General features: G+C 44.3%; 1 protein-coding gene across 1 annotated transcript in view; it reads right to left on the reverse strand.

Annotated features, from left to right (window-relative positions):
* Window positions 1-11,120: 11,120 nt before the first annotated feature.
* Window positions 11,121-27,189, reverse strand: part of LOC134342665 (serine/threonine-protein kinase 3/4) — a 226,417-nt gene continuing 210,348 nt past the window's right edge. The window contains exon 11 of the mRNA XM_063041055.1: window positions 11,121-19,670. Within this exon, the coding sequence (XP_062897125.1) occupies window positions 19,512-19,670 (159 nt within the window). The 3' untranslated portion in view covers window positions 11,121-19,511. The remainder of the gene's footprint in view (window positions 19,671-27,189) is intronic.

Consider the following 27,189-nt stretch of genomic DNA (forward strand, 5'->3'; position numbering starts at 1 on the left):
CTGTAACATCTGACAGCCCTCCACACTACCCACAACACTTCCAACCTTTGGGTCATCAGCAAACTTACTAACCCATCCCTCCACTTCCCCATCCAGGTCATTTATAAAAATCACGAAGAGTAAGGGTCCCAGAACAGATCCCTGAGGCACTGCACTGGTCACTAATCTCCATGCAGAATATGATCCATCTACAACCACACTTTGCCTTCTATGGGCAAGCCAGCTCTGGATCCACAAAGCAAGGTCCCCTTGGATCCCATGCCCCTTTACTTTCTTAATAAGCCTTGCATGGGGTACCTTATCAAATACCTTGCTGAAATCCATATACACTACATCTACTGCTCTTCCTTCATCAATGTGTTTAGTCACATCCTCAAAAAATTTGATCAGGCTCATTAGGCACGACCTGCCCTTGACAAAGCCATGCTGACTATTCCTAATCATATTATACCTCTCCAAATGTTCATAAATCCTGCCTCTCAGTATCTTCTCCATCAACTTACCAACGACTGAAGTTAGACTCACTGGTCTATAATTCCCTGGGCTATCTCTACTCCCGTTCTTGAATAAAGGAACAACATCCACAACCCTCCAATCCTCCGGAACTTCTCCCATCCCCATTGATGATGCAAAGATCATCGCCAGAGGCTCAGCAATCTCTTCCCTCACCTCCCACAGTAGCCTGGGGTACATCTCATCCGGTCCCGGCGACTTATCCAACTTGTTGCTTCCCAAAAGCTCCAGCACATCCTCTTTCTTAATATCTACATGCTCAAACTTTTCAGTCTGCTGCAAGTCATCACTACAATAACCAAGATCTTTTTCCATAGTGAATACTGAAGTAAAGTTTTCATTAAGTACCTCTGCTATTTCCTCTGGTTCCATACACACATTCCCACTGTCACACTTGATAGGCCCTATTCTTTCACATCTTATCCTCTTGCTCTTCACATACTTGTAGAATGCCTTGGGGTTTTCCATAATCCTGCCCGCCAAGGCCTTCTCATGACCCCTTCTGGCTCTCCTAATTTCCTTAAGCTCCTTCCTGTTAGCTTTATAATCTTCTAGATCTCTAACATTACCTAACTCTCTGAACCTTTTGTAAGCTTTTCTTTCCTTCTTGACTAGTTTTATTACAGCCTTTGTACACCACAGTTCCTGTACCCTACCATAACTTCCCTATCTCATTGGAACGTACCTATGCAGAACTCCACACAAATATCCCCTGAACATTTGCCACATTTCTTCCGTACCTTTCCCTGAGAAAATCTGTTTCCAATTTAAGCTTCCAATTTCCTGCCTGATAGCCTCATAATTCCCATTACTCCAATTAAACGCTTTTCTAACTTATCTGTTCCTCTCTCTCTCCAATGCTATTGTAAAGGAGATAGAATTATGATCGCTGTATGCAAAATGCTCTCCCACTGAGAGATCTGACACCTGACCAGGTTCATTTCCCAATACCAAATCAAGTACAGCCTCTCCTCTTGTAGGCTTATCTACATATTGTGTCAAGAAACCTTCCTGAACACACCTAACAAACCCCACACCATCTAAACCCCTTACTCTAGGGAGATGCCAATCGATATTTGGGAAATAAAAATCTCCCATCACGACAACTCTGTTATTATAACACCTTTCCAGGATCTGTTTTTCTATCTGCTCCTCGATATCCCTGTTACTATTGGGCGGCCTATAAAAAACACCCAGTAAAGTTATTGACCCCTTCCCGTTCCTAACCTCCACCCACAGAGACTCCGTAGACAATCCCTCCATGGCATCCACCTTTTCTGCAGCCGTGATACTATCTCTAATCAGCAGTGCCATGCCCCCACCTCTTTTGTCTCCCTCCCTGGCCTTTCTGAAACATCTAAAACCCAGCACTTGAAGTAACCATTCCTGTCCCTGAGCCATCCAAATCTCTGTAATGGCCACCATATCATAGCTCCAAGTACTGATCCACGCTCTAAGCACATCCGCTTTGTTCACAACACTCCTTGCGTTAGAACAGACGCATCTCAAACTTCCGGTCTGAGCGTGTCCCTTCTCTATCACCTGCCTATCCTCCCTCACACACTGTCTCCAAGCTTTCTCTATTTGTGAGCCAACCGCCTCTTCCCCAGTCTCTTCAGTTTGGTTCCCACCCCCCAACAATTCTAGTTTAAACTCTTCCCAGTAGCCTTAGCAAACCTCCCCGCCAGGATATTGCCCGCTGGGATTCAAGTGCAAAACGTCCTTTGTGTACAGGTCACACTTGCCCCAAAAGAGGTCCCAATGATCCAGAAATCTGAATCCCTGCCCCCTGCTCCAATCCCTCAGCCATACATTTATCCTCCACCTCATTCTATTCCTACACTCACTGCCACGTGGTACAGGCAGTAATCCCGAGATTACGACCTTTGTGGTCCTGCTTCTCAACTTCCTTCCTAACTTCCTGTATTCTTTTTTCAGGACCTCTTCCCTTTTCCTACCTATGTCATTGGTACCAATATGTACCACGACCTCTGGCTGTTCTCCCTCCCACTGCAGGATATCTTGGACACAATCTGAAACATCCCGGACCCTGGCACCTGGGAGGCAAACTGCCATCTGAGATTCTTTCCTGTGTCCACTGAATCGCCTGTCTGACCCCCTAATTATAGAGTTTCCTATCACTGCTGCCATCCTCTTCCTTCCCCTACACTTCTGAGTCACAGGGCCAGACTCTGTGCCAGAGGCACGGCCACTGTCGCTTCCCCCAAGTAGGCTGTCCACCCCAACAGTACTCAAACAGGAATACTTATTGTTCAGGGGGACAGCCACAGGGGTACTCTCTAGTACCTGACTCTTCCCCTTCCCTCTCCTGACTGTTACCCACCTGTCTGTCTCCCATGGCCCCATTGTGACCACCCGCCTATAACTCCTTTCTATCACCTCCTCACTCTCCCTGACCAGACGAAGGTCATTGAGCTGCATCTCCAGTTCCCTAATGCGGTCCCTTAGGAGCTGCAGCTCGACACACCGGGTGCAGATATGGCCATCCGGGAGGCTGGGAGACTCCAGGACTTCGCACGCCTGACACCGAGCACAGAACACCGGACTCTCACACATACTGCTTCCTTTCCGCAATTAACACAGGTAAACCTACCTCGCCTCGTCCTGTTACCACCTAATCCCGTTGAGCCAAAGCCCTATCACTCTGCTGCCTCTCACTCTGCTGCCCACTGGATATGGCAGTCTTCTTTTTAAAGCTTTCGTGCTCTACTGGCTGACATCATGCACCTGCGCAGTCTTGCCTCTTTTTTACCCCGAGTGGTAAAAATTGCCTTGGCTCCGAAATCAGCCGTTCACTCGCAGCCTTCTTGCTCCGAATCCCCTGGAGAATGAGGTGTATACGATCATGAGGGTCAATGTGCACGAGACCACATTTGGAATATCAGATTCTTTCTTCTTCAGCCCTTTATCTCTTCCACCTATCACTTCTCAGCTTCTTACTGCATTCCTCCTCCCCCACCCATCCACCTCTCCCCTCACCTGGTTTCACCTATCACCTGCAACAGACACGAATTGCTGGAGGAACTCAGCAGGCCAGGCAGCATCTCTGGAAAATAGCAAACAGTCGAAGTTTCTGATGAAGGGTCTCGGCCCAAAACGTCTGCTGTTTTCCACCGATGCTGTCTGACCTGCTGAGTTCCTCTGGCATTTTGTGCGTGTTGCTCATGGTTTCCGGCATCTGCTGAGTGCCTCATGTTTATGGTTCAGGATATGTGTTTGGTTTTGGTAAGCCCCGCTTCAGGAGAGATGCCATTAAGCTAAAACCAGAGGGCAGAGGTGATCTACAAAGGTGTTTCCTGGATTCAGAGGACTGAGTTATGGAGAGAGGTTTAGCAGGTTGGAACTGTTCTCACTGGAGTGTAGGAGAATGAGAGGTGTACAAATCATGAGGGCACAGACAGGGCGAACATGCACAGCCTTTCTCCCAGTTGGGGGATTAAACACCAGAGGGCACAGGTTTAAGCTGATTTAATAGGAACCTGAGGGGCATCTTCTTCACCCAGAGGGTGGTCTGTATATGGAACGAGCTGCCAGAGGAAGTGGTTGAGGCAGCTACATTAACAACATTTAAAATTACTTGGACCCGTATCTGCTTGGGAAGGATATGGAGACGTACAGGAGATGTGGGCAGCTCAGGGGTGTCACGGTATGGTAGCAGTTAACGCAATGCTGTAAGACTGGGGTTCAATTCCTGCCCCTGAATGTGAGAGCCTGCACATTCTCCTCCTGTGAACACGTGGGCTCCCCCCGACTGTCCACAGTTAGAAGGTTCATTGTAAATTGTCTGGGTTATGTCTTGTAACTTCAAAACATTAAACTAATTCAAAGGGAGACATGGAGCCTGGGAATGCGGGTCTGACTCTGTCATTACATTAAGCGAAGTGAGCACGTATCACATGGTAGTGTGATGACGTATGTGCTGCTGAAATATTAAATACACAATATCATGTGATTAGACTAAGGTTCAATAGGTGGTTTGCTGGTGGCTCATTGGGCTGGAAGGCTCTGATCCACCCTGTATTTCTAAAAGTTAGAAAAGATGGGTCTATCTTACAAATACAAGGAAATCTCCAGGTGCTGGAAATCCAAGACAAAACACACAAAATGCTGGAGGAACTCAGCAGGTCAGGCAGGATCAATGGAGATGAATAAACAGTTGACGTTTCAGGCTGAGACCCTTCATCAGGACTGGGAAAAAAAGATAAGTCAGAGCAAGAAGGTGGGGGGGGGGAGGGTCTAACTTAGAGGGGTTAGCATGTCCCAGCAGGGCTGAAGGGCCTTCTTCCATGCTGATTGACGTTTTGGTTAGGAGTAGCAATGTTCCATGTGGAATTTGCATTATGATCCAGAGAAAGGTTGGATATTAATGGCAAGTTGTGTTTCAAGAGGACACAATTAGTTATCTTGCTAGAACACGTCTGATGAATTGATCTGTCTGCTTCAGGTATAACGAGCTTCAGATACCTCTTTAGCTCTCATTCACACAGGAACATCAGGCAGCAAAATTGGTTCAAATTGTTCATTAGCATGCAAATGAACAGGAAATTTTGTTAAGTGGGCTAAATCTGTCACCAGCTACATCACGATGAAGTGATTTGTCAGCTTTGAGAGTGTGCCCGTCAGAAGTTCTCCCATAATACCTGGTTGACAGTCAGTTCTTCCCTTCTGTTCTCCTCTGGCTGTCGTATTCGCACTGGAAGAGCTGGTGATAATTAGAGAGAGAACTCGCCATCTCTTCTTCAAAGTGGTGTCTCTGAATCTTGAAGAGAGCAGTCAGGATCTTGGGTTCACACAAAAGGTGACACCTTCTTGTGCAGTGACTCCCTGTGCAGATGTCTCTGTGCGAGCTTCTGAACTTGGGCTTGAATTTTCAGCCTTCAAGTCTTATGAGGACAGGCTGAGAGCGCTAGGGCTTTTCTCATTGGAATGAAAGAGGATGAGAGGTGACTTGAAACAGGTGTACAAGATGATGAGGCATAGACTGAGTGGATGGCCAGAGACTTTCTTAAACATTTGTGCAGATCAGCATGTCATCTAAAACTTTGACAAACTTCTTTAGATGTACAGTGGAGAGTATCCTGACTGGTTGCATCATGGCCTGGTATAAAAACACCAATGGCCAAGGATGGAAAATCGTACAAAAAGTGGTGGATACAGCCAAGCTCATCACAGACAAAACCCTCCTCACCATTGAACGTATTTACAAGGAGCACTACCACAAGAAAGGAGCATCCATCATCGAGGACCTCCACCACCTAGGCTAGCTCTCTTCTCACTGCCGCCAGCAGGAAGGAGGTACAGGGTTGTTAGGTACAATACCACAAAGTTCAGGAAGTTATCCCTCAACCACCAGGCTTCTGAACTAGTGCAGACCATTTCACCCACCTCAACACTGAACTGATTCCACAACCTATGGACTCACTTTCAAAGACTCTACAACTCATGTTCTCAGTTTTATTTATTTATTATTATTACTTGTTTTATCGATTTGCACAGATGATCTTCTTTTGCACATTGGTTGTTTGTCAGAATGTGTGCATGCTTTTTCATTGATTCTATTGTGTTTCTTTGTTCCACTGTGAATGCCTGCAAGCAAATGAATCTCAGGGTTGTATATGGTGACAAATAAATACTTCGATAATAAATTTACTTTGACTTTGAACTTTTTCCCAGGGCAGAAATGGCTAATGTGAGGAGGCATCCTTTAAGGCAATTGGATGAAAGCACAGGGGAAATGTCAGTGGTAGGTTTTTTCTACACACAGAGCAGTGTGTGCGTGGAATGTCCTTCCAGGGGTGGCAGGGGTATTTAAAAAAACTCTTAGACAGGCACATGGGTAGGAAAGTAGGGGGGAAGGGTTAGATTAATTTTATGGTACATGGGTTAAAAGATGAGCACAACATCATGGGCCAAAGGGTGCAGGCTGAGTCTGTGGTGAGGAAGGCAAATGTGATGTTGGCATTTATTTCAAGAGGTCTAAAATATAAAAACAAGGATGTAATATTGAGGCTTTATAACGCACGGGTGAGGTTGGCATATTGTGATCAGTTCTGGACCTCTTATCAAAGGAAGGATGTGCTGACATTGGACAGGGTCCAGCGGAGGTTCATGAAAATGATTCTGGGATTGAAAGGCTTATTACATGAGGAGTGTTTGATGGCTCTGAGCCTGTACTCACTGGAATTGAGAAGAATGGGGGGCAGGGAGAGAATCTTATTGAAACCTAGTGAATATTGAAAGGCCTCAATAGAGTGGATGTGGAAAGGATGTTTCCTATAGTCTCAGGATAGCAGGACATCCATTTAAAATGGAAATGAGGAGGAATTTCCTTAGCCAGAGAGTGGTGAATCTGTGGAATTCATTGCGACAGGCAGCTGTGGAGGCCAAGTCATTGGGTATATTTAAGGCAGAGGTTGATAGATTCTTGATTAGTCAGGGGATGAAGGGATACAGGGAGAAGGTATGAGAATGGGGTTGAGAGGGGAAATAGATCAGCCATGATGGAATGGCAGAGCAGACTCAATGGGCCAAATGGCCTAATTCTGCTCCTTTATCTGATGGTCTTATAAGAATGTTCTCTGTCCTATATACAGTAAGTCTAGTTTGTTGTCCTGTGCACAAGTACAGGTGACAATGAAAAACTTGTTCGCAGCGGCCTCACAGGCACCCAGTTTCAGACAACACACAGAACATAAGTTATACAAGACAGTGAAGAAAAATACTGTGTTAAACTAGACATGAGTACAAAAACATAGAAACAGGTCTATGGTAGTGCAAGATGTGGTTTGTAGTTTTCTGTTGCTGAGGTAGGGTTATAGTTGTGCAGGTCAGTTCAAGAACCTGACAGTTGTTGCTGAACCTGGCGGTGTGGGACTTGAGGGTTCTGTACCTCCTGCCTGACAGTGGTAGTGAGAAGATGGCACGTTCCAGATGATCAGGAGCAGGGGTTCCCAACCTGGGGGGGGGGGGGAGTCCATGGCATAAAAAAGATTGGTAAACACAAGATACTCTGCAGATGTTGGGGTCAAAGCAACACTCACAACACGCTGGAGGAACTCAGCAAGTCGGGCAGCACCCGTGGAAACGATCAGTCGACGTTTCGGGCCGGAACCCTTCATCAGGACTGAAGAGGGAGGAGGCAGAGACCCTATAAAGAAGGTGGGGGGAGGGTGGGAAGGAGAAGGCTGGTAGGTTCCAGGTGAAAAACCAGTAACAGGGAAGATAAAGGGGTGGGGGAGGGGAAGCAGGGAGGGGATAGGTAGGAAAGGTGAAGAAGGAATAGGGAAAAAGACAATGGGTAGTAGAAGGAGGCGGAACCATGAGGGAGGTGATAGGCAGCTGGGGGAGGGGGCAGAGTGAAATGGGGATAGGGGAAGAGAGAGGCAGGGAATTACTGGAAGTTGGAGAATTCTATGTTCATACCAAGGGGCTGGAGACTACCTAGATGGTATATGAGGTATTGCTCCTCCAACCTGAGTTTAGCCTCATCATGGCAGTAGAAGAGGCCATGTATGGACATATCTGAATGGGAATGGGAAGCAGAGTTGAAGTGGGTGGCGACCGGGAGATCCTGTCTGTTGTGGCGGACGGAGTGGCGGTTCTCCACGAAGCTGTCTCCCAATCTGCGTCGGGTTTCACCGATGTAGAGGAGGCCACATCGGGAGCACCCTGATGCAATAGATGACCCCAAGAGACTCACAAGTAGAAAAGATTGGAAACCCTGATCAAGAACTTTGACGATGGATGTTGTCTTCTTGAGGCAGTGTCCCATGTAGATACCGATGGTGAGGTGGGATGTGGTCGTGATGTATAGAGGTAGTCCAATTGCCTGCATTTGGCCCAAATTCCTCTCAATCAGGGGTTCTTAACCTCTTTTATGCCTTGGACCTCTACAATTAACCAAGTGGTCCGTGGAACCCCGGTTGGGAGCCCCTGCTCTAAAGGGTCTCCGTAGTGATGTGATTGGGCAGGTTGGTTTAAGGACCTAATGGTTGAGGGGAAGTACAGTAGCTGGTTTTAAACCTGGTGGTGCAGGACATCAAGGTTCTGTACCTTCAGCCCGATGATAGGTACGAGAAGGTGGCATGGCCCAGATGGTGGGAATCCCTGGTGACAGATGCGGCCTTCTTCAGACAATGCCTCATGTAGAAGCTTTGGATGGTTGGGAGGGCTGTGCCCATGATGGACCAGGCGGTGCCCATCATTCTGATTCAGATCTATTTATTAATCACATGTACATCTAAACATACGGTGAAATGCATCGTTCGCGTTAGCAACCAACACAACCCAGGGATGAGCTGGGGGCAGCCACCAGGCTCTGACACTGTATGCCCACAATTCACTTATCCTGATCAGTAGGTCTTTGGAATATGGGAAGAAACCGGAGCACCCAGGTGAAGTCCAGGCGGTCATGGGGTGGGGGAGGAGAACGTACAAACTCCTTACAAACCACGGCAGGAATTGAACCCCAATCTTACGGCATTGCGCTAACCACTGTGCTACCATGCCATCCTACTCAGCAAGTCTGGCAGCATCCATGGAGGAGAGCAAACAGACCACATTTTGAGCTGAGACCCTTCATCAGGACTGCTATTGAACTATTACTGGAGTTGCTTTTTACATTGACCTCAAAGTGATTGTGCACTGTACAAACACAAGTGGTACTGCAGATGCTGGAGATCTGGACCAATACACACAGTGTGCTGGAAGAGCTCAGCAGGTCAGGCAGCATCTGTGGATGGGAATAAACAGGCAACGTTTCAGGCCGAGGACTGTGCAGTTATTGGTCGCCAGACTGAAGATGGTGTTGAGCTTACATGGATTATCTTATTTACACTGAACGTTCATGTCAAGAAGCATAGACATGTCATATATAGCTGATATTATTTCATGTCCTGACGGTTCAGATACACAGCAGTCAGTGAAGTAGAAGTAATAGCAGCAACTAGGAGGCAGGAGGATGCTAAATATAGACCATTACTGATAACTTAGGTTTCATTGTTTTCTACAAGCACCAAGTCAGCCAGAAAACTACCACAGATGCTGTCAAATATAAACAAGGTGCATGTATGTTCATTCCCCTTTAAGGATGCCCCAGCGCTCCTTGCAGCCAATGAACCATTGTTTTGACGTTGAGTCATGGGTTGTGATCCTGAATGACAACCACCCACAAAGAGCCGGCTGATAATCGCCTGATCATCAGCGATGCTGCGGGCTAAAACTCCGCTTCGTGCTGAAGCTGTGACAAGGAGCCCACCACATTGTCTCCCTCCTCACAGACAATACAGAGGCAGCAGGGTTGCCTTGGAAACGCCTCATCAAAGATGTCACTCCCTTCATTCATAATCATCAAAATGAGCAAAGGGAACATTTTTAGAAATTCCTGGTAGTTACCCACTTCAATGCAACTTCCCATTTCTATTCTGACATGCTGGCCCATGGCCTCCTCTACTGGCACAATGAGGCTACAGTCAGGTTCAAGAGCAACACCTTACATTCTATCTGGGTCGCATTCAACCTGACGGCACAAACATCAATTTCTCTAACTTCTGGTTAGTTCTACGCGCCCCCCCACCCCCCTCTTTTTCCATTTCCCATTCTGGCTCCCCTCTTACCTCTTCTCTTCTCCTGACCTCCCTCTGGTGCCTCTCTACCTTCCCTTCCCTTTCTCTCCCATTAGATTCCTTCTCTTCACCCTTTACCTCTTCTACCTATCACTTTCTAGCTTCTCACTTCATCGCTCCACTCTCTCATCTATCACCTGCAACTTCTACTCCTTCCCTCCCCCTGCCCCCTCCTTATTCTGGCTTCCTCCCCCTTCCTTTCTGGTTCTGATGATGGGTCTCAGACTGATGCCTCATGAACAATGAGGTGCATTCTTGGGAGAATTCCATTGATTCCAAGGATGTGGTTTCACTGGAGAGCGTGCAGTGGAGATTCACCGGGCTTGAACCAATCAGCACAGCCCTAATCACTGCAGTTTACTAATACAGTGACCACTTTGCACTGAAATGGACATTTTTTTGTTTGAATTGTGCTCTTTCTTGCAAAAATTATGTATTATTTATCTTTATAGTTTGTGTTTCTGGTGAACTAAGCATTTCACAGTACATTTTGATGTGTAGATGACAAATAAAGTTGATAAAGATAAAACTAAACTTATACAATGCCATTGTAAACTTTTCATTGCACCTGTGCATGACAATAAACTTCACTTTGACCATCCAAGTTTGAGTTTCTCAGATTCCAGCACCTGCAGTCTTTTGTGCCTCTACTGACATTGTTCTTCTGGGGTCAGAGGGATCTAGGCATCAAAGATTGGCTTTATTTGTCACGTGTACAGTGTTTGCATCTATAACCAGGACAGTCCAAGGATGTACTGGAGCACAGCACTCAAACATTGTAATGCTTCTTTCAGTGCCAGTGTAGCACATCTATAACTTACTAACTAACCTGTACGCCTTTGGAATGTGGGAGAAAACCAGAGCATCTGAAGGAAATGCAGTCATGGGGAGAACGTACAAACAACAATGAGAGTTGAACCCTCACCGAGCTTGTCTAGTATAACTCAGAATTCAGATGCATTTTGTGCAACCTTGCTGTATTTTATCAGATCAAGAAAGAACCCTTCAAACACTTCCCAACGATTTATTTTAATTGACATTATCGTTGTCAAACATAGTAAAACAAAGTTTACAGAACAAAGTGGCTGCAACATTAAATCAGAATAAAAGACAGTAAAATTTACAAACTTTTCTTCACCCACAAACATACACATCTAAATTGAACATTTTATATAATATGCACACAGGAAAAAGACTGATTTGATCTCCAATTCAAATGTTCAGAACCTGCTGTGACAATACATCTCTTTGAAACTGTTTGAATCTTTAAACTGGAAAGTCCAATTACTCGTGTCTTTCCATCCCAGTGCTTTCATGATAAGGACTCAAACATTGACTTAGCCTTTTGTAAATTGGCTGCAATATAGCAAAGTCTCATTAGATTTAGAAAATCGCTCTTCAAATGGTCCCCACATTAATTTACCAGTCTCTTCTCCACCCCCACCCCAAATTTACCTCTAAGCTGATGGATTTTGGACTTGCATTCACAATAACCTTTCTGAATGACAGCACAATTCTTCCAGCTTTCAGTCCCTGTAACAAAACTTGAATCACTAGTGGTATTTTAAACAAGTGAATGTGAGAAGAGCTCTACAGAGGTACAGAGCTCCTGTATTCCCCACGGTCTGGTGCTCAGTCAACTTTACGTACCATGCCAGTAAGGATGCTTGACAATGGACAGGAAATTTACAAATGACGCACCAGGCATGAGGCTACTACAATCATCCCTTTAGGCGCATGCAAGCTAAGGGGAGATTTAATAGAGGTGCTCATAATTATCAGGGAGGCTCAGGAGGGCTAGAACTCAGAGATTTAGGTTAATTGGATCAAGAATCTGAGAGAAGAGAAGTTACTGTTTTCAGGTTATGAGAGGCTGCCCATGACCTGAAAGGCCATTGGAAACAGTTTCAAAAATCAATCAATATTTAGGTCTAGGAGAGATTGGTGAGGAACAGATTGGGACAACTCTTTCTGAGCTGCAGGACAGACCAGCTTCCTGGGCTGAGATTGAAGCCCGGAGCTCCCAAAACATCAGAAACATTTCATTACGTTTGGATAGCAAATTGAGGGGAAGGGCCAGATCTTGTCATGTTTCCTCAATTCATCCATGAGTAGAGCAGCTTTAATTTTAAAGTTGCTCCTTCACTTTCTGGATAAACCCCATCGAAAGATAAAGGCTCCCTTTGTTAATTTATGAAATTACTTAATCAGTCTACCTTATGCACATCAACACTCCTGAAAGACACTGAGGGACTGTATGTGCTTGCGTTGGAGGGAAGAAGGGCTACTTCTATTACCATGTTGAGGCAATGCTTGGTGTTAGTGAGAAAGCTCGAGAGGCTCCAGTCAGTCTTTGATCAGCACTTAAAAAGTGGTCACAAACCAATATAATATGACCATGAGGGGAAGAGGCCATAGCTGTAGTCTGAGGTCACAGATTAAAAAGGGGCAGATTGAGGAAAGGGTCATTCCTCCTTTTTCCCAAATCAGCTGGTAATTCAAACACTTGCAGACAATAACCTCTGTCATGCAGGATGAATTCAAGTTAATAGGTAACTAACACTGTTAGGTAAGCACTTGGCTTTACATGTTCATAACCACAAAAAACTAACACAGAGTTAACTAATTTAACCCAACATCAGGTGAGTCTGCTCTCCACATTCCTTGTATGTAACTGATTAGGGAGAGTCAACATAGGAGATTTGATACAGTAGAGGTATACAAAATTATGAGGGGTATAACCTGCAAGCAGGCTCTTTCTACTGACGTTGGGTGAGACTACAACTAGAGGTCATGGGTTAGGGGTGAAAGGTGAAATGTTTAAGGGGAACATGAGGGGGAACTTCTTCACTCAGAGGGTGGTGAGAGTGTGGAATGATCTGCCAGTGGAAATAGTGGATGTGGGTTCGACTTCAATATTTCAGAGACGTTTGGATAAGGACATGAATGGGAGGGGTCTGGAGGGCTATAGTCTGGGTGCAGGAGTATGGGACCAGGGAGATTAACAGTTCAGCACGACTAGATTCGCTGAATGGTCTGTTTCTGTGTTCTTGCGTTCTATGACTCTATAAGTCAAGCACTGGATAGGAAAGTCATAATAGGCAATGGGAAGGTCCACTTCCAACTCTGGTTGCTCTTTAAATCTTGCTTTATGGTTCAAGTGCTTCAGTGGGGAAGATGTCAGGTAAAATCTGCACACGTACTGTATAATTGTGCTCAGTAACACCTACATTCTTTAATGTCATGGACTTCTCCATTTGTCTGTCACAGCTTTTCTTTTTCATACTTGTTAGCTGAAGGAGTGAGGAGACCAGAGTGACCTAATGTTGGGTTAAACTCACGGTTTAGCTTACATTTTTATTTTGCCCTGAGTAAAACAGGCACTACTCACTTAAAATAAATAAGCAAATTTAATTTTCCTGAACACAAGATGAAGGGTTTTGGCCCAAAAGCTGACTGTTTGTACCTCTCCGTAGATGTCTCTGCACCATTGATCAAATATATACAGTGTGTCTGGGTTTTAAAAGAGAAAGTATGTTAAACATGATTATACACAGTGAAAGTTGGGGGTCACTGTCAACAGTAGATTGGAAATTAATTTCAAAACCCGGGGGAAAGATGAATAAAATACTGCATGATTATAATCCTTAACCTCATTGTCCTTGCAACATCGCTCATAAAGGCCAAGGGGGTTTCAGTACCTGAGAGTGCGCTGCTCGTCAAAGCTGAGAGCAAGTTCCATTATCGCAGTGTTACATGCAATCTAGTCCAGAATGTAATGAAAGTAGATTCCACGGGACCACCTATAGAACATCAAGACACTCGGGGTGTTAAAACAATTTCCTTAATTTATCATGGGTCTTAAGCATGCTACATTCCTCGTATATCTTTTGAGGTCTACTGACTCGAGTTAGTTAGTTGAGGGAAAACAATTCCGGGGGTAACGAGAGCAGGCAGTGTTACTACATGGTGCGACACCAGGGTTAACCCAAGATAGGGTAGGGAGTCAGGCAGAGTTGTTTAGTGGCTTAGGGGATTCCAAACAATGAACAGCCTTACTATTAGAGCCTTCCAAAGAATGCTGAAATCAGGAAACATTTCTTCACATGCAAGGAAGCATGAATGCAGAGCACTCTCCCACAGAAACTGCTTGGATGACAATATCAAATTTGATCGAAGGTGTTACGGTACTACAGAAAGTGGTAATTGGGAGTGAAGGACAGGCCAACCCTGATTGAGTGGAATATGGAATAACCTCCTCCTGCTTCTATCCTCTATTTTGCATATTGATTACAATCTGACATGTCATTTTTTTTTAGGAGACAGCATAAGGCAGCAAGTGTTGGGGGACTATTCAAAAATGACTTGCCTCTTTCAGAGACATCCTGAAAGGCCAAAATGGCTTCTTCTTCCAGGAGAGGACTTTATAGCCAAATGAGGGTGAGAATTGTGGCTGTAATGAAAACTCATGCAGATTATCACAACTAGTTTCACTTGATCCCTGTAGTATTGCAGATTCTCTTACACAACTCTATTATTCAGCACCACCGTTACCTCCATGATTGTACCCGGCACCCAACCACCTGCTGTGTAAGGTAAAATACAATCCTTGTGTCACTTTTGGCCCCTTTTGCCAGTCACTTCACTATGTGCCCTCGATCCCTCTAGTTCAGAAGTTCCCAGCCTGGGGACCACGGACTCCTCAGTTAGTGGTATGGCTCCGTGGGAACCGTTGATCTAGTTCTTGATCCCTCTGCAAAACTATTTCTATCTAAGCCTCTGCAGAATCTCATGTTTAAAACGGTGCAGAGACTTAGGTAAAAAAAAAGTCAAAATTTCTCATCGTAACAAGCTACAGAAAGCAAGTATGGGGCTGCCACAAGCAGAGGAACATGGGCCATTTCTGTCTCATTAGCACTTCTCAAACAGTTTGAAATTGAACACTTTCAATCCAGTTTACTGAAAAACACCAGTGAAAATCTATTTTTTCACACCCTAAATATAACAATGATGTAGATCTTCACAAGATGAGTAAATTCTTTGCACTGTACATTCAACAAGTGTGGATATGTTCCAGGGTGGATCCCAATTAGCTAATTCGTGTGCATTTTCTAAGGCAAGTTCACAGATCATCATATTCCAAGTCTGTTGCCGAAACATCTCTATCAACATTGCTAATACACTGTGCTGATCAAAGCTGCGGTAAGCCAAGAGACAGTGGCTACTCAGCCACTGTAAAACACTGTGTGAGAGGTACACAGGTGGATTTCACAGCAGTTATCATTGGAGAAGGCAGTAGAGTGGGGCTGAGAAGGATAATAAATCAGCTGTCGAGCAGACTCGGGTCAAATAACCTAATTCTGCTCCTACATCTTATGGATGGGAAAAGGGTACTGGATCTGGGCACAGGGAGCAAAAAGGCAAGCCTGCTGCCAGCAGCTGACACAATGCACAACATGCAACAGAAACCAGAGCCATTCTAATCCATCTGAGATCTGCTTCATGGTAAGTGCAGGATGGACCTGTTGAGGCATCTTGCAAATGGAGGAGCAGCAAGCACTGTGGTTGTGAAATTTTATCTGCACAGAGGTAAAGGCAAGTCATGTATCGTCCACCTGCCCTGGGTGAGCTAGGTGATACACACTATCATCAAGCAAAGACACAGCTGCCTTGGTTTGGGGAACCAACCCAGCGACACCTCGTCAACACAAGAGATTCTACTGACGCTGGAAATCCAGAGTAACACACTGGAGGAACTCAGTAGGTCAGGCAGCATCTAGAGAGAGGAATAAGCTTTAGGCAGAGACCCTTCATCAGAACACAAGGATGAGGTTAGACAGTCCATGGTATGGGAGCTGTTTTATTTTGATGCTTATCTCTGGTGTGAAAGGGTGTATATGCGTGTATGAAACAGTAAAAGAGCAAGAGAGAGGAACAGGGAGAGGGAGGGAGGTGAGAGAAGGAAAGTGAAGGGGGGCCACTGAGGGAGCCAGAGGGACTATGTGAAAGATAGAGAGAGAAAGTGTGCATATTCCTCTCTTTGTGTGCATATGCGTCACAATGAGCGTAAGTCCGTATATTTCACTCAAGTGAGTGTACACTTGTATGTGCAAAGTTACAGTGCAAGTTATGTGTGAGAACCTGTGGTGCATGAATGTATGTTGTGGAACCAATGCTTCTTCACAGGACCTGATGAAGGGTCTCGGCCTGAAACGTCAACTGTTTATTCCTCTCCACACTTGCTGCCTGACCTGCTGAGTTCCTCCAGCATTTAGTGTGCATTGTTTGGATTCCCAGCTTCTGCAAATTTTCTTGTCTTTGTGCTAAATCCCACGTCAGCTGGTTAAACACTGCAAAATAAAAAACAAAATACTGCGCGAGTTATCATTTCTACTATCAATGTTCAAAGCTTATTGCCTGGAAAAGTTTCACGCTAAGAAGGAGGGTGAGCATTTAGGGGTAAATATTGTAATAAGATATGAAACGAAGTTAGTCAGCAACAGTTCATGGAGGAATGAATTCTGATGGTGGGCTCCATCTAAATTGCTGAGCATTACTTTCAATAAACTATGAATTTCCACCAGTTTATATTTAGAGGGCAGTCTGATCATGAGTAATTACAGAACCAAAGAACAATTGGTTCCAAAACGAAGCAGTAATGGACTAAATACTAGCGCATACTAGGAAAAGGTGCTGTGGATATCAAGTAGATGATACTGGCACCACAGCAATGCCTAGTGAGGGCCAGCACAGCGGCGTTTAACACTATCAGCAAAGGTAACGACAACTGCTTAAACACCCAAAGGATCTGAGGGCATTTTACATGCCGCAAATAATATTTGGGACACAAGAGACTTCTGCAGATGCTGGAAATCTTGAGCAACGCACACACACACAAAAATCCTGGAGGAACTCGGGAGGTCAGGGCAGCACCTGTAGAGAGGAACAAACAGTAGTCATTTCAGGATGGGTGTCCTGAGGAAGGTCCTTGGCTCAAAATATTAACTGTTTGGTCACTTCCCCCCCGCCCCACAGATGCCACCTGATCTACTGAGTTCCTCCAGCATTTTGTGCGTTGCTCAAGAAAATGTATGCATACTTTGAAGTAAATTTACTTTGAACTTTGATTTCCAGAATCTGCAGAATATGATGTTTTCCCTCACTTGGTCTCACCTCTCACCTGCCAGCTTGTACTCCCCCTCCCCCCACCTTCTTATTCTGGTTTCCTTTCCAGTCCTGATGAAAAGTCTCGGCCTGAAATGTCGACTGTTTATTCCTCTCCATGACCTGATGAGCTCCTGTGTGTGTTACAAATAATATTTGAACTGAAAGGTTTGGAATGACATGGATGCCAGTCCAGAAATGCCACTTTATAAAGGTGCCAGCACTCTCATTTGGAATGAAATGATCTTAAGTTCGAGTCTTAATGCATAATACAAGCATAATACCCAGGGTAAAACTTCCTGTGCCGTGCCAGGAGAGTGTCACATTATCAGGTAAGCACTAAGCTGTGGCCCTATCTGCACTGTCAGCTGGAGATAAAAGGTCCTATTAAAATCATCTCAAAGACAACAACAATGAGAAATAGAAAGCGAGAGTAGCTTTCTTCAGCCAGAGGGTGGTGAACCGGAGTAATTTTATTAAGATACAGCACGGAACAGGCCCTTCTGGCTCTTTGAGCCACACCATCCAGCGATGCCTGACTTTAACCCTAATCACAGGACAATTTACAATGACCAATTAACCTACCAACCAGTACATCTTTGGACTGTGGGAGGAAACTCACGTGGTCACGGGGAGAATGTACAAGCATCTTACAGGCAGCAGTGGGAATTGGATCTAGGTAACGCTACCATGCCACAGCTCCACTGCCAAAAACGGTTGTGTAGGCCAAGTCACTGGGTATATTTAAAGCAGAGGCTGATAGGTGAGGATGTCAAAGGTCATGGGGAGATGGCAGGAGAACAAGGCTGAAAGTGATATTAAATCAACGATGATGGAAATGACGGAGCAGATTCGATAGACCGAATGCCCTATTTCTGCTCCTATATCTACGGTCTAAGAGCAGGGGAGATCTCCTCTTGTGCCATGATCAATGCTTGTTTCTTTATTAACCCCTCTCTCTAAAAAAAAACCTGATATCAATATTATTTCATTGATCCTTGTGGGAGCTCACTGGGAACTGATGCATAGTTAACTCCTTCGCCCCCAAAGATGCTGATTAACCCGCTAAGATTTTTAAACCTCCACAGATATTTCTGTTGCAGGGAACAAGTTGGTTGCTATGTGTACCACATGAGTAAAGAAACTGCAATCTCAGAAACATTTCACTGGCTCATCCTAACGTTATGCAGCAAGTTCCACCTGTCAAAACCACCTCATTATTTCGACAGAACAAATTACAAAGCTGAAAAAGCTGTAAGAAACAAAATTTTAAGGGTTAAAAATGTTAACAAAAGTTAGTTGGTGCCTTTGTCTCAGTTCGAGCATTTACAATAGCAGAGATCACTGGGTCTTCTGGTTGTGGAGGGCATTGTAAAGCACAGTACTCCAAGAGAGGAAATTGGAGAGAAACAGAACGTTTCTGTGAATGCAGCGATTCATGTCATTTCATGTCTTGGAGATAGATATTCCATCATAGTTCAAAGTCAACCTTTAGTGGTTAGGTAGGGATGAGTGGAGACTGGGAATAGGCCCGAAGCCTTGATATACAGTAGCCGTATTGAAAAGTGTTAATCTGGGGAGCTCCTCTCATTTGTTTAAAATAGATAGCTTAAGGTTTCTCAGAATGATGATGGCTTCCGGAAAAAATATCTTAGAAAAATAGTTTTTAAAAAATAAAATAAAAACAATGTTCATCCTGGTGGTGGCTCTTTATAAGCCACTTAACCATAAGCAAGACACCTGAGGTTAGAGGGGGCAACGTGCCTATTAGTCCATGGTAGGAGAGCTGTTTTGTTGTGTCTGCGTGAGAGTCTATGGTTTTGTGTGTGTGTGTGTGTGTGTTAGAGAGAGAGAGAAAGAGATAGAGAGAGAGGGAGAGATAGAGAGAGAGAGGGAGAGGGAGAGAGGGAGGGGGAGGGAGAGGGAGGACAGAAGGAGGGTGGAGGAGGAAGGGGAGGGGGAAGGGGAGAGGGAGAGGGAATGAGTGCAAATCTGTATACTCCCCCTAAATGTGTGTGTACCTGTATGTGCAAAGTAACAGTAAAGGTTGTGTGGTATGTATCTGTCCATGTATGTGTGTATGAATGTGTGTGAATGTGTGTGCATGTGTGCTTTGGAGACAATGCTTCTTCAATGAGCCTTGAGCGGGTTCAACCCATTGCCCCGCTGGTGGGAACTCCTGCGAGAGTCTCAGAAGTTCTGCTGCCGTCGTTTTTTGGCATCGATGGCATCCAGGATGGGCTGCCTCTTGGCCTGGTAGCGCTGGCGAATCTCTTCGATCTCCTGCTCCATCGTGGGGTCCAGTGACGCGAGTCTCCTCTGCAATTCTTCAACGGTCCAACTTTTTAACTGCAAATGATATTTTAAAAAAGGGGTTAGATTTTATTTTCTTGCCGCCACAAAAATACTCAAATAAATAAAATGAGAGCTAATTCCAATGTTTAGGACAATAAGATTATAAGACCCACGAGCAGAATTAGTCCATTTGGCCCACCGAGTCTGCTCTGCCATTCCATCAAGGCTGATTTATTTTCCTTCTCAACCCCATTCTCCTGTCTTCTCCACATAATATCTGTCGACCTGACTAATCAATAACCAATCTCTGAAGAGTATTGTCAATGGCTGGGGTCACCCGTCTTGTAAAGACACTGCCCAGAAGAAGGCAATAGCAAACCACTTCTGTAGAAAAAATTGCCAAGAACAATCATGGTCAAGGAGTCTATGATCGGCCGCATCATACAACATGGCACATAATGATGCTGAGTAGGGGGAGAGGAAAATGACTCTCTCCGGTTGGATAACATTGACCCTCTGTACGGCTCAATATTTCTCTGCCAAGTTTTATCTCCAAAACGCTTTATCCCACATTCCTCCAGAGTTTCTCCAGCCAAGTCAGATATATTGTAATTTGGGTTTTACTTGTTCATTTTCGAATTCACACAACTCTTGTCTGCTGAGTTCGCTCACAGAACCCTCACCAACCTTATCCATGCACTATTGAAACTATCCTATCCGAAGGCATCACTGCTTGGTATAGCAACTGTTCTACCCGTGACTTCAACAAACTACGGACACATTTGAGCACATCACAGGAATCAACCTCACCTCTATGGCCTTTGTCTACCCTTGGTTGTCTGGGTAAAGCAGACAACGGATATCCTTGCTTCTTCCTCTCCACCCCCCCATCAAGCAGAAGATACAAAAGTCTGAAAGCATACCCCACCAGGTTCATGGGCAACTTTTATCCTACTGTTGTGAGACTAACTGAATGGACATCTAGTATGATAAGTTGGATTTTTGACCTCACAAACTATCTCACACTTTGTTGTCTGTCTGCACCGTCTCTGTAACTGTAATACTTTATTCCGCATTCAAGTATCGCCTGCCTATCGTTCTACCTCAATGCACTGATATAAGGCAACCATCTGTATTGATGGCATGCAAAACAATTCTTCACCCCCTCTGTACATGTGACAATAATAAACCAATGACCGATTCCAGCACATTTCGTTCTGCCCTGTTCTACTCTTTTCCCACTTACATCTTCTCCAGACAGATGACTGCACATGAATGATAGAAAAATGGAGAGCTTTAGGGGAAGAAAGGATTAGATTAATCTTACAATAAGTTAAAAGGCTGGTACAACATCGTGGACTGGAGGACCTGCAATGTGCTGTGCTGTAAGTTCTAACACGCCTTCAACATCTTCTCATAATGGACACCTAAACTAACCCGCTTTAAGGGAAACATGAGGGGAAACTCCTTCACTCATGAGGGTCATGAGAGTGTGGAACCAGCTGCCAGTACAAGTGAAGCATGTGAGCTTGATTTCATTGTTTAAGAGAAGTTTGGATAGATAAATGGATGGTAGGGGTATGGAGGGCTATGGTCCCAGTGCAGCTCAATGGGAGTAGGCAATTTAAATAGTTCAGCACAGACTAGATGGGCCAAATGGCCTGTTTTGTGCTGTATTTTGCTATGACTCTATCTTTCAAGAAAGGACAGAGAACAGAAATTCCTGTGCTAACTCAGACTGAAATCTCATTGTAGTAAAGAACTATGAACTTGCTCTTATATAAAACTTATTTCACAATCAGAATCAGGTTTATTATCACTGGCATGTGATATGAAATTTGTTAACTTAGCAGCAGCAGTTCAATGCAATACATAATCTAGCAGAGAGAAAAAAATAATGATAATAATAATAAGTAACAAGGAAATCAATTACGTATATTGAATAGATTTAAAAAAACATGCAAAAACAGAAATACTGTGTATTTAAAAAAAGTGACCAAAGCTTCAATGTCCATTTAGGAATCAGATGGCAGAGGGGAAGAAGCTGTTCCTGAATCACTGAGTGTGTGCCTTCAGGCTTCTGTACCTCCTACCTGATGGTAACAGTGAGAAAAGGGCATGCCCTGGGTGCTGGAGGTCCTTCATTATGGATACTGCCTTTCTCAGACACCGCTCCTGAAAGATGTCCTGGGTACTTTGTAGGCTAGTACCCAAGATGGAGCTGACTAGATTTACAACCGACTGCAGCTTCCTTTGGTCCAGTGCAGTAGCCCCTCATACCAGACAGTGATGCAGCCTGTCAGAATGCTCTTCTATTTTGAAGTGGAACTTTATTCAATTTGGTGAGTACTGAGCCCTTGAAGGGCAGCAGCTTGTAAAGCAGAGTGCTGCAGAGTGAATGGTAGGTGCAGGGATGGGCTGGTGTTGGAGCAACGTCAAAGCCCCCTCAATGGGCAGTGGGGTCAGCAGATCTGATGTGGACTCACTGAAATACGATGGCTTTGAAGGACAAACTGAGCTGTTTTGAAGGACAACTCTGTATTTCAATGGCCAACTGGGACATATCAGTTCCCATAAAATACTGCTTTATCAGCACGACTAATTGGTGTTCCTCATACGTCGAAGTGAGTCATGGGAAAATACAGTAAACATAAAATATAAGTATGCTCTAGATTCCAAAGAATAAATCCAAACAGCACTTTAAAATAAACACCAAGTAATCAGTCATTCTCACAGTAGTTTCTCCTTACATTCTAAATAGATTTATTAGTGACACTTGTACCAAGGCACAGTGCTTTGCATGCCATCCATATAGATTGTTTCATTAAAACAGTGTACTGATGTAGTACAAGGGACAACAATAACAGAATGCTGAATAAAGCCAAGGAGTTACAGAGAAAGTGCAGTGCAGGCAAACAATAATGTGCTAGGCCATAGTGAAGTAGATTGTGAGGTCAAAAGCCCTGTTTATTGTACAAGGGAATGGCACAATGGTCCCTAGTAATAATATTGTAACTTACGAGTAATTTTTCATGTCTTACATTGTATGGCTGCCACAAAACAAAATATTTCACAACATGCATTCAGTGGCCACTTTATTAAGTATAGGTGTGTACCTAATACAGTGGCCAAAGGACTGGAATTTAGTGTGGTTTTCTGCTGCTGTAGGGCATTCACTTCAATGTTCGATGTGTTGTGCATTCAGAGATCTCCTTCTGCACACCACTGTTGTAACGTGTGGTTATCTGAATTACTGTCACCTTCCCGTCAGCTTGAACCAGTCTGGCCATTCTCCTCTGACAGGTGTTCACCCACAGAACTGCTGCTCACGGGATGTTTTTGTTTCATTTTTCGCACCATTCTCTATAACTCTAGAGACTGGTGTGCACAAAAATCCCAAGAGATCAACGGCTTCTGAGATACACAAACCACACCAACAATCATTGTACAGTCAAAGTCATTTAGATCACATTTCTTCCCCAGTCTGATGTTTGGTCACAATAAATGAACCTGATTTTCTCACGTAACTGAACGTCTTGACCATGTCTGCATGCTTTTATGCATTGTGTTGCTGCCAGATGATTGGCTGATGAGATGTGCAGGTGTACCTCATAAAGTGGCCACTGAGTATATATCAGTGATAATAAACCTGTCTCAGACTCTTTACTGCTGGAGCCGCTGGTACAGAGCACATCATCACTGTGGTTGGAAACACAAGAAGACAGATGTTTGCCATCTCCCTCCCAGTGAGGATGTAACCAAAAGCAAACTGCTTGCTTTAACAAGGTGGATTGTATGTGCAAGTACTTTGATGGAAGAACACAGGTGCTTAACAGAGGTGTTATCCACCTTAAATAACTTGTTTACTACACAGACTCGCCTTCCAAGTAACCAAGTGGAAAAGGCTGTTAAATGTTAGTGGTTTTCACAGACTCGGATTATAAATATAATCTTCAAATGCATTCCTTCCTTTCATTGCAGTGAACAAAACCTTAATTAAGTGACAAATGAAATGAAATGAAATTTTTAATTTAGAGATAGGGCGCAGAATCGGCCCTTCCAGCCCTTTGGGCCACACTGCCCAGTAACCCCCGACAACTCTGATATAACCCTAACCTAACCACGGGACAACTTACAATCACCAATTACCCTATCCAGTACATCTTTGGAGTGTGGGGGGAAACCAGAATACCCGGAGGAAGTACAAATTCTTTACAGAGGGCGCTGGGATCGGACTCTGAACTCCAGCACCTCGGGCTGTAATAGTGTTGTGCTTGGTGCTATGCTACCATGGCACCCCAATAAAACTTTAAATTATTTTGTATTAACTGGAGGAGACATGCATTTAAGGTTCTTTGACAGGGAAATCAGTACATTTGGATTCCCCTGTTGTCTATCTCTGGAAATGTAGAGAAAATATTACCTATATATGGATTAGAAACAAGATTAGACCATTTGGGCCCTTGTTTACTCCTTAATCAAAAGGACTGTGGCAAATCTAACTGATTTATACATAGAGCACAGAACAGGCCTTTCTAGCCCGTCAAGCCATGCCATCCAGCAATCCAACCTCTTAACACTAGCCTAATCAATTTACAAAGACCAATTTACCTATGAACTGATACGTCTTTTGGACTGTGGGAGGAAACCAGAGCACCGGGGGAATCCCACACACACATGGGAAGAAAGTACAAACTTTCTTACAGAGGACACCAGAATTGAACTCTGTAATAGCCTTTAGCTAACTGTTATGCTACCCTGACACCCTTATAACATTCTCACTCCTATGAGAATTCTGATCTATCCGTGGGACTTTTTATTCCCTCTTTCAACAAATACTTCAATTCACTTCATGTTCGACACAGCTTTGTGGGCCGAAGGGCCTGTATTGTGCTGTAGGTTTTCTATGTTTCATCTGCCTTAATATCCAATCAGCTTCCACTGCTCTTTGAGAAGAGGGATCCAAAGACTCCCGAACCTGGGAGAGGAAAAGATTCACCTCATCTGTCCCAAAGGGGTGTTGACTTCAATTTAAACTAACGCACAAGAAGAAATACCCTCTTCACATGCACTATGTTAATATCTGTCAGGATTTTATACATTTCAGTCAAGTCCTCCCTCATCCTAAACTCCGGCCTTTCCTAAATATCATTCCAGCAAACCTTTAAACTGCTTCCCATGCATTAACATTCTTCCTTACATAAGGAGACCAGAGCAACACACACAGGAACTCAGCAGGTCAGGCAGCATCTGTGGACAGGAATAAAGAGCTGACAACTTTGGGCCTAGCCCCTTCATCAGCACCTTTTTTTTAAATCTGATCATTATCTGTATAGCTGGCATCAGACCTGCTGAGTGTTTCCACCATTTTCTGTCCTATTTTGGATTTCCAGCATCTAGTTTTTTGATTTTTGCTCCACTTTGGACATATTCCCCCCAGCAATAAACGATATCGCTGTTAGCTCTCCCAATTATTTGCAGTATCTTAGTACATTCATGGGTTCTTATTTACCCACAGTGCATGTTACTTCTTCAAAAAACTCCAGCAAATTCAACAGATTTCCTTTCACAAAGTTATACTGACTTTGCCTGAGGACCTTGATTCTCACTAAGTGTTCTGCTACAAAGTCTTTCGTAATAGCTTAATAGCTACTAACATTTTCCTTATGACAGTTTTGACAGCTATATATCAATTACTGGGATAGAATATCTAAGCTAGACCATTATCAGCTCCCATATGGGTTAAGATTTATGCCTGAAAAGTCCCCCAGCTGAATTACTCTCTGAGTGCTAATCTTTAGGGAATATAGAGAGTCAGTGGATGAAACACTGACATGACAGACGAAGCCTCTTCCCTGACCTTAAACCCCTACCAGCACTACACATCCAAGCCCTCTGTTAACATTTATGGCTCACTGGGTCTAAACGAAGCCCAAAGCAGTAATAGCCTCATCTTTATAGAACATAGAACATAGAATAGTACAGCACAGTACAGGCCCTTCGGCCCACAATGTTGTGCTGACCCTCAAACCCTGCCTCCCATATAAGCTCCCACCTTAAATTCCTCCATATACCTGTCAAGTAGTCTCTTAAACTTCACTAGTGTATCTGCCTCCACCACTGACTCAGGCAGTGCATTCCACGCACCAACCACTCTCTGAGTAAAAAACCTTCCTCTAATATCCCCCTTGAACTTCCCACCCCTTACCTTAAAGCCATGTCCTCTTGTATTGAGCAGTGGTGCCTTGGGGAAGAGGCGCTGGCTATCCACTCTATCTATTCCTCTTATTATCTTGTACACCTCTATCATGTCTCCTCTCATCCTTGTTCTCTCCAAAGAGTAAAGCCCTAGCTCACTTAATCTCTGATGCATACTCTCTAAACCAGGCAGCATTCTGGTAAATTTCCTCTGTACCCTTTCCAATGCTTCCACATCCTTCCTATAGTGAGGCGACCAGAACTGGATACAGTACTCCAAGTGTGGCCTAACCAGAGTTTTATAGAGCTGCATCATTACATCGTGACTCTTAAACTCTATCCCTCGACTTATGAAAGCTAACTTAATTTAAGTTAAGCTAACTTAACTTAACTTAAGCTTTCTTAACTACCCTATCTACCTGTGAGGCAACTTTCACGGATCTGTGGACATGTACCCCCAGATCCCTCTGCTCCTCCACACTACCAAGTACCCTGCCATTTACTTTGTACTCTGCCTTGGAGTTTGTCCTTCCAAAGTGTACCACCTCACCTTCTCTGGGTTGAACTCCATCTGCCACTTCTCAGCCCACTTCTGCATCCTATCAATGTCTCTCTGCAATCCTTGACAATCTTCTACACTATCTACAACACCACCGACCTTTGTGTCGTCTGCAAACTTGCCAACCCACCCTTCTACCCCCACATCCAGGTCATTAATAAAAATCACAAAAAGTAGAGGTCCCAGAACAGATCCTTGTGGGACACCACTAGTCACAATCCTCCAATCTGAATGTACTCCCTCCACCACGACCCTCTGCCTTCTGCAGGCAAGCCAATTCTGAATCCACCTGGCCAAACTTCCCTGGATCCCATGCCTTCTGACTTTTTGAATAAGCCTACCATGTGGAACCTTGTCAAATGCCTTACTAAAATCCATACAGATCACATCCACTGCACTATCCTCATCTATATGCCTGATCACCTCCTCAAAGAACTCTATCAGGCTTGTTAGACACGATCTGCCCTTCACAAAGCCATGCTGACTGTCCCTGATCAGACCATGATTCTCTAAATGCCCATAGATCCTATCTCTAAGAATCTTTTCCAACAGCTTTCCCACCACAGACGTAAGGCTCACTGGTCTATAATTACCAGGACTATCCCTAATACCTTTTTTGAACAAGGGGACAACGTTCGCCTCCCTCCAATCCTCCGGTACCATTCCCGTGAACAACGAGGACATAAAGATCCTAGCCAGAGGCTCAGCAATCTCTTCTCTCGCCTCGTGGAGCAGCCTGAGGAATATTCCGTCAGGCCCCAGGGACTTATCCATCCTAATGTATTTTAACAAATCCAACACCTCCTCTCCCTTAAT

This window comes from Mobula hypostoma, chromosome 2, assembly GCF_963921235.1.
Source record: "Mobula hypostoma chromosome 2, sMobHyp1.1, whole genome shotgun sequence".
In the NCBI taxonomy this organism is placed as follows: domain Eukaryota; kingdom Metazoa; phylum Chordata; class Chondrichthyes; order Myliobatiformes; family Myliobatidae; genus Mobula; species Mobula hypostoma.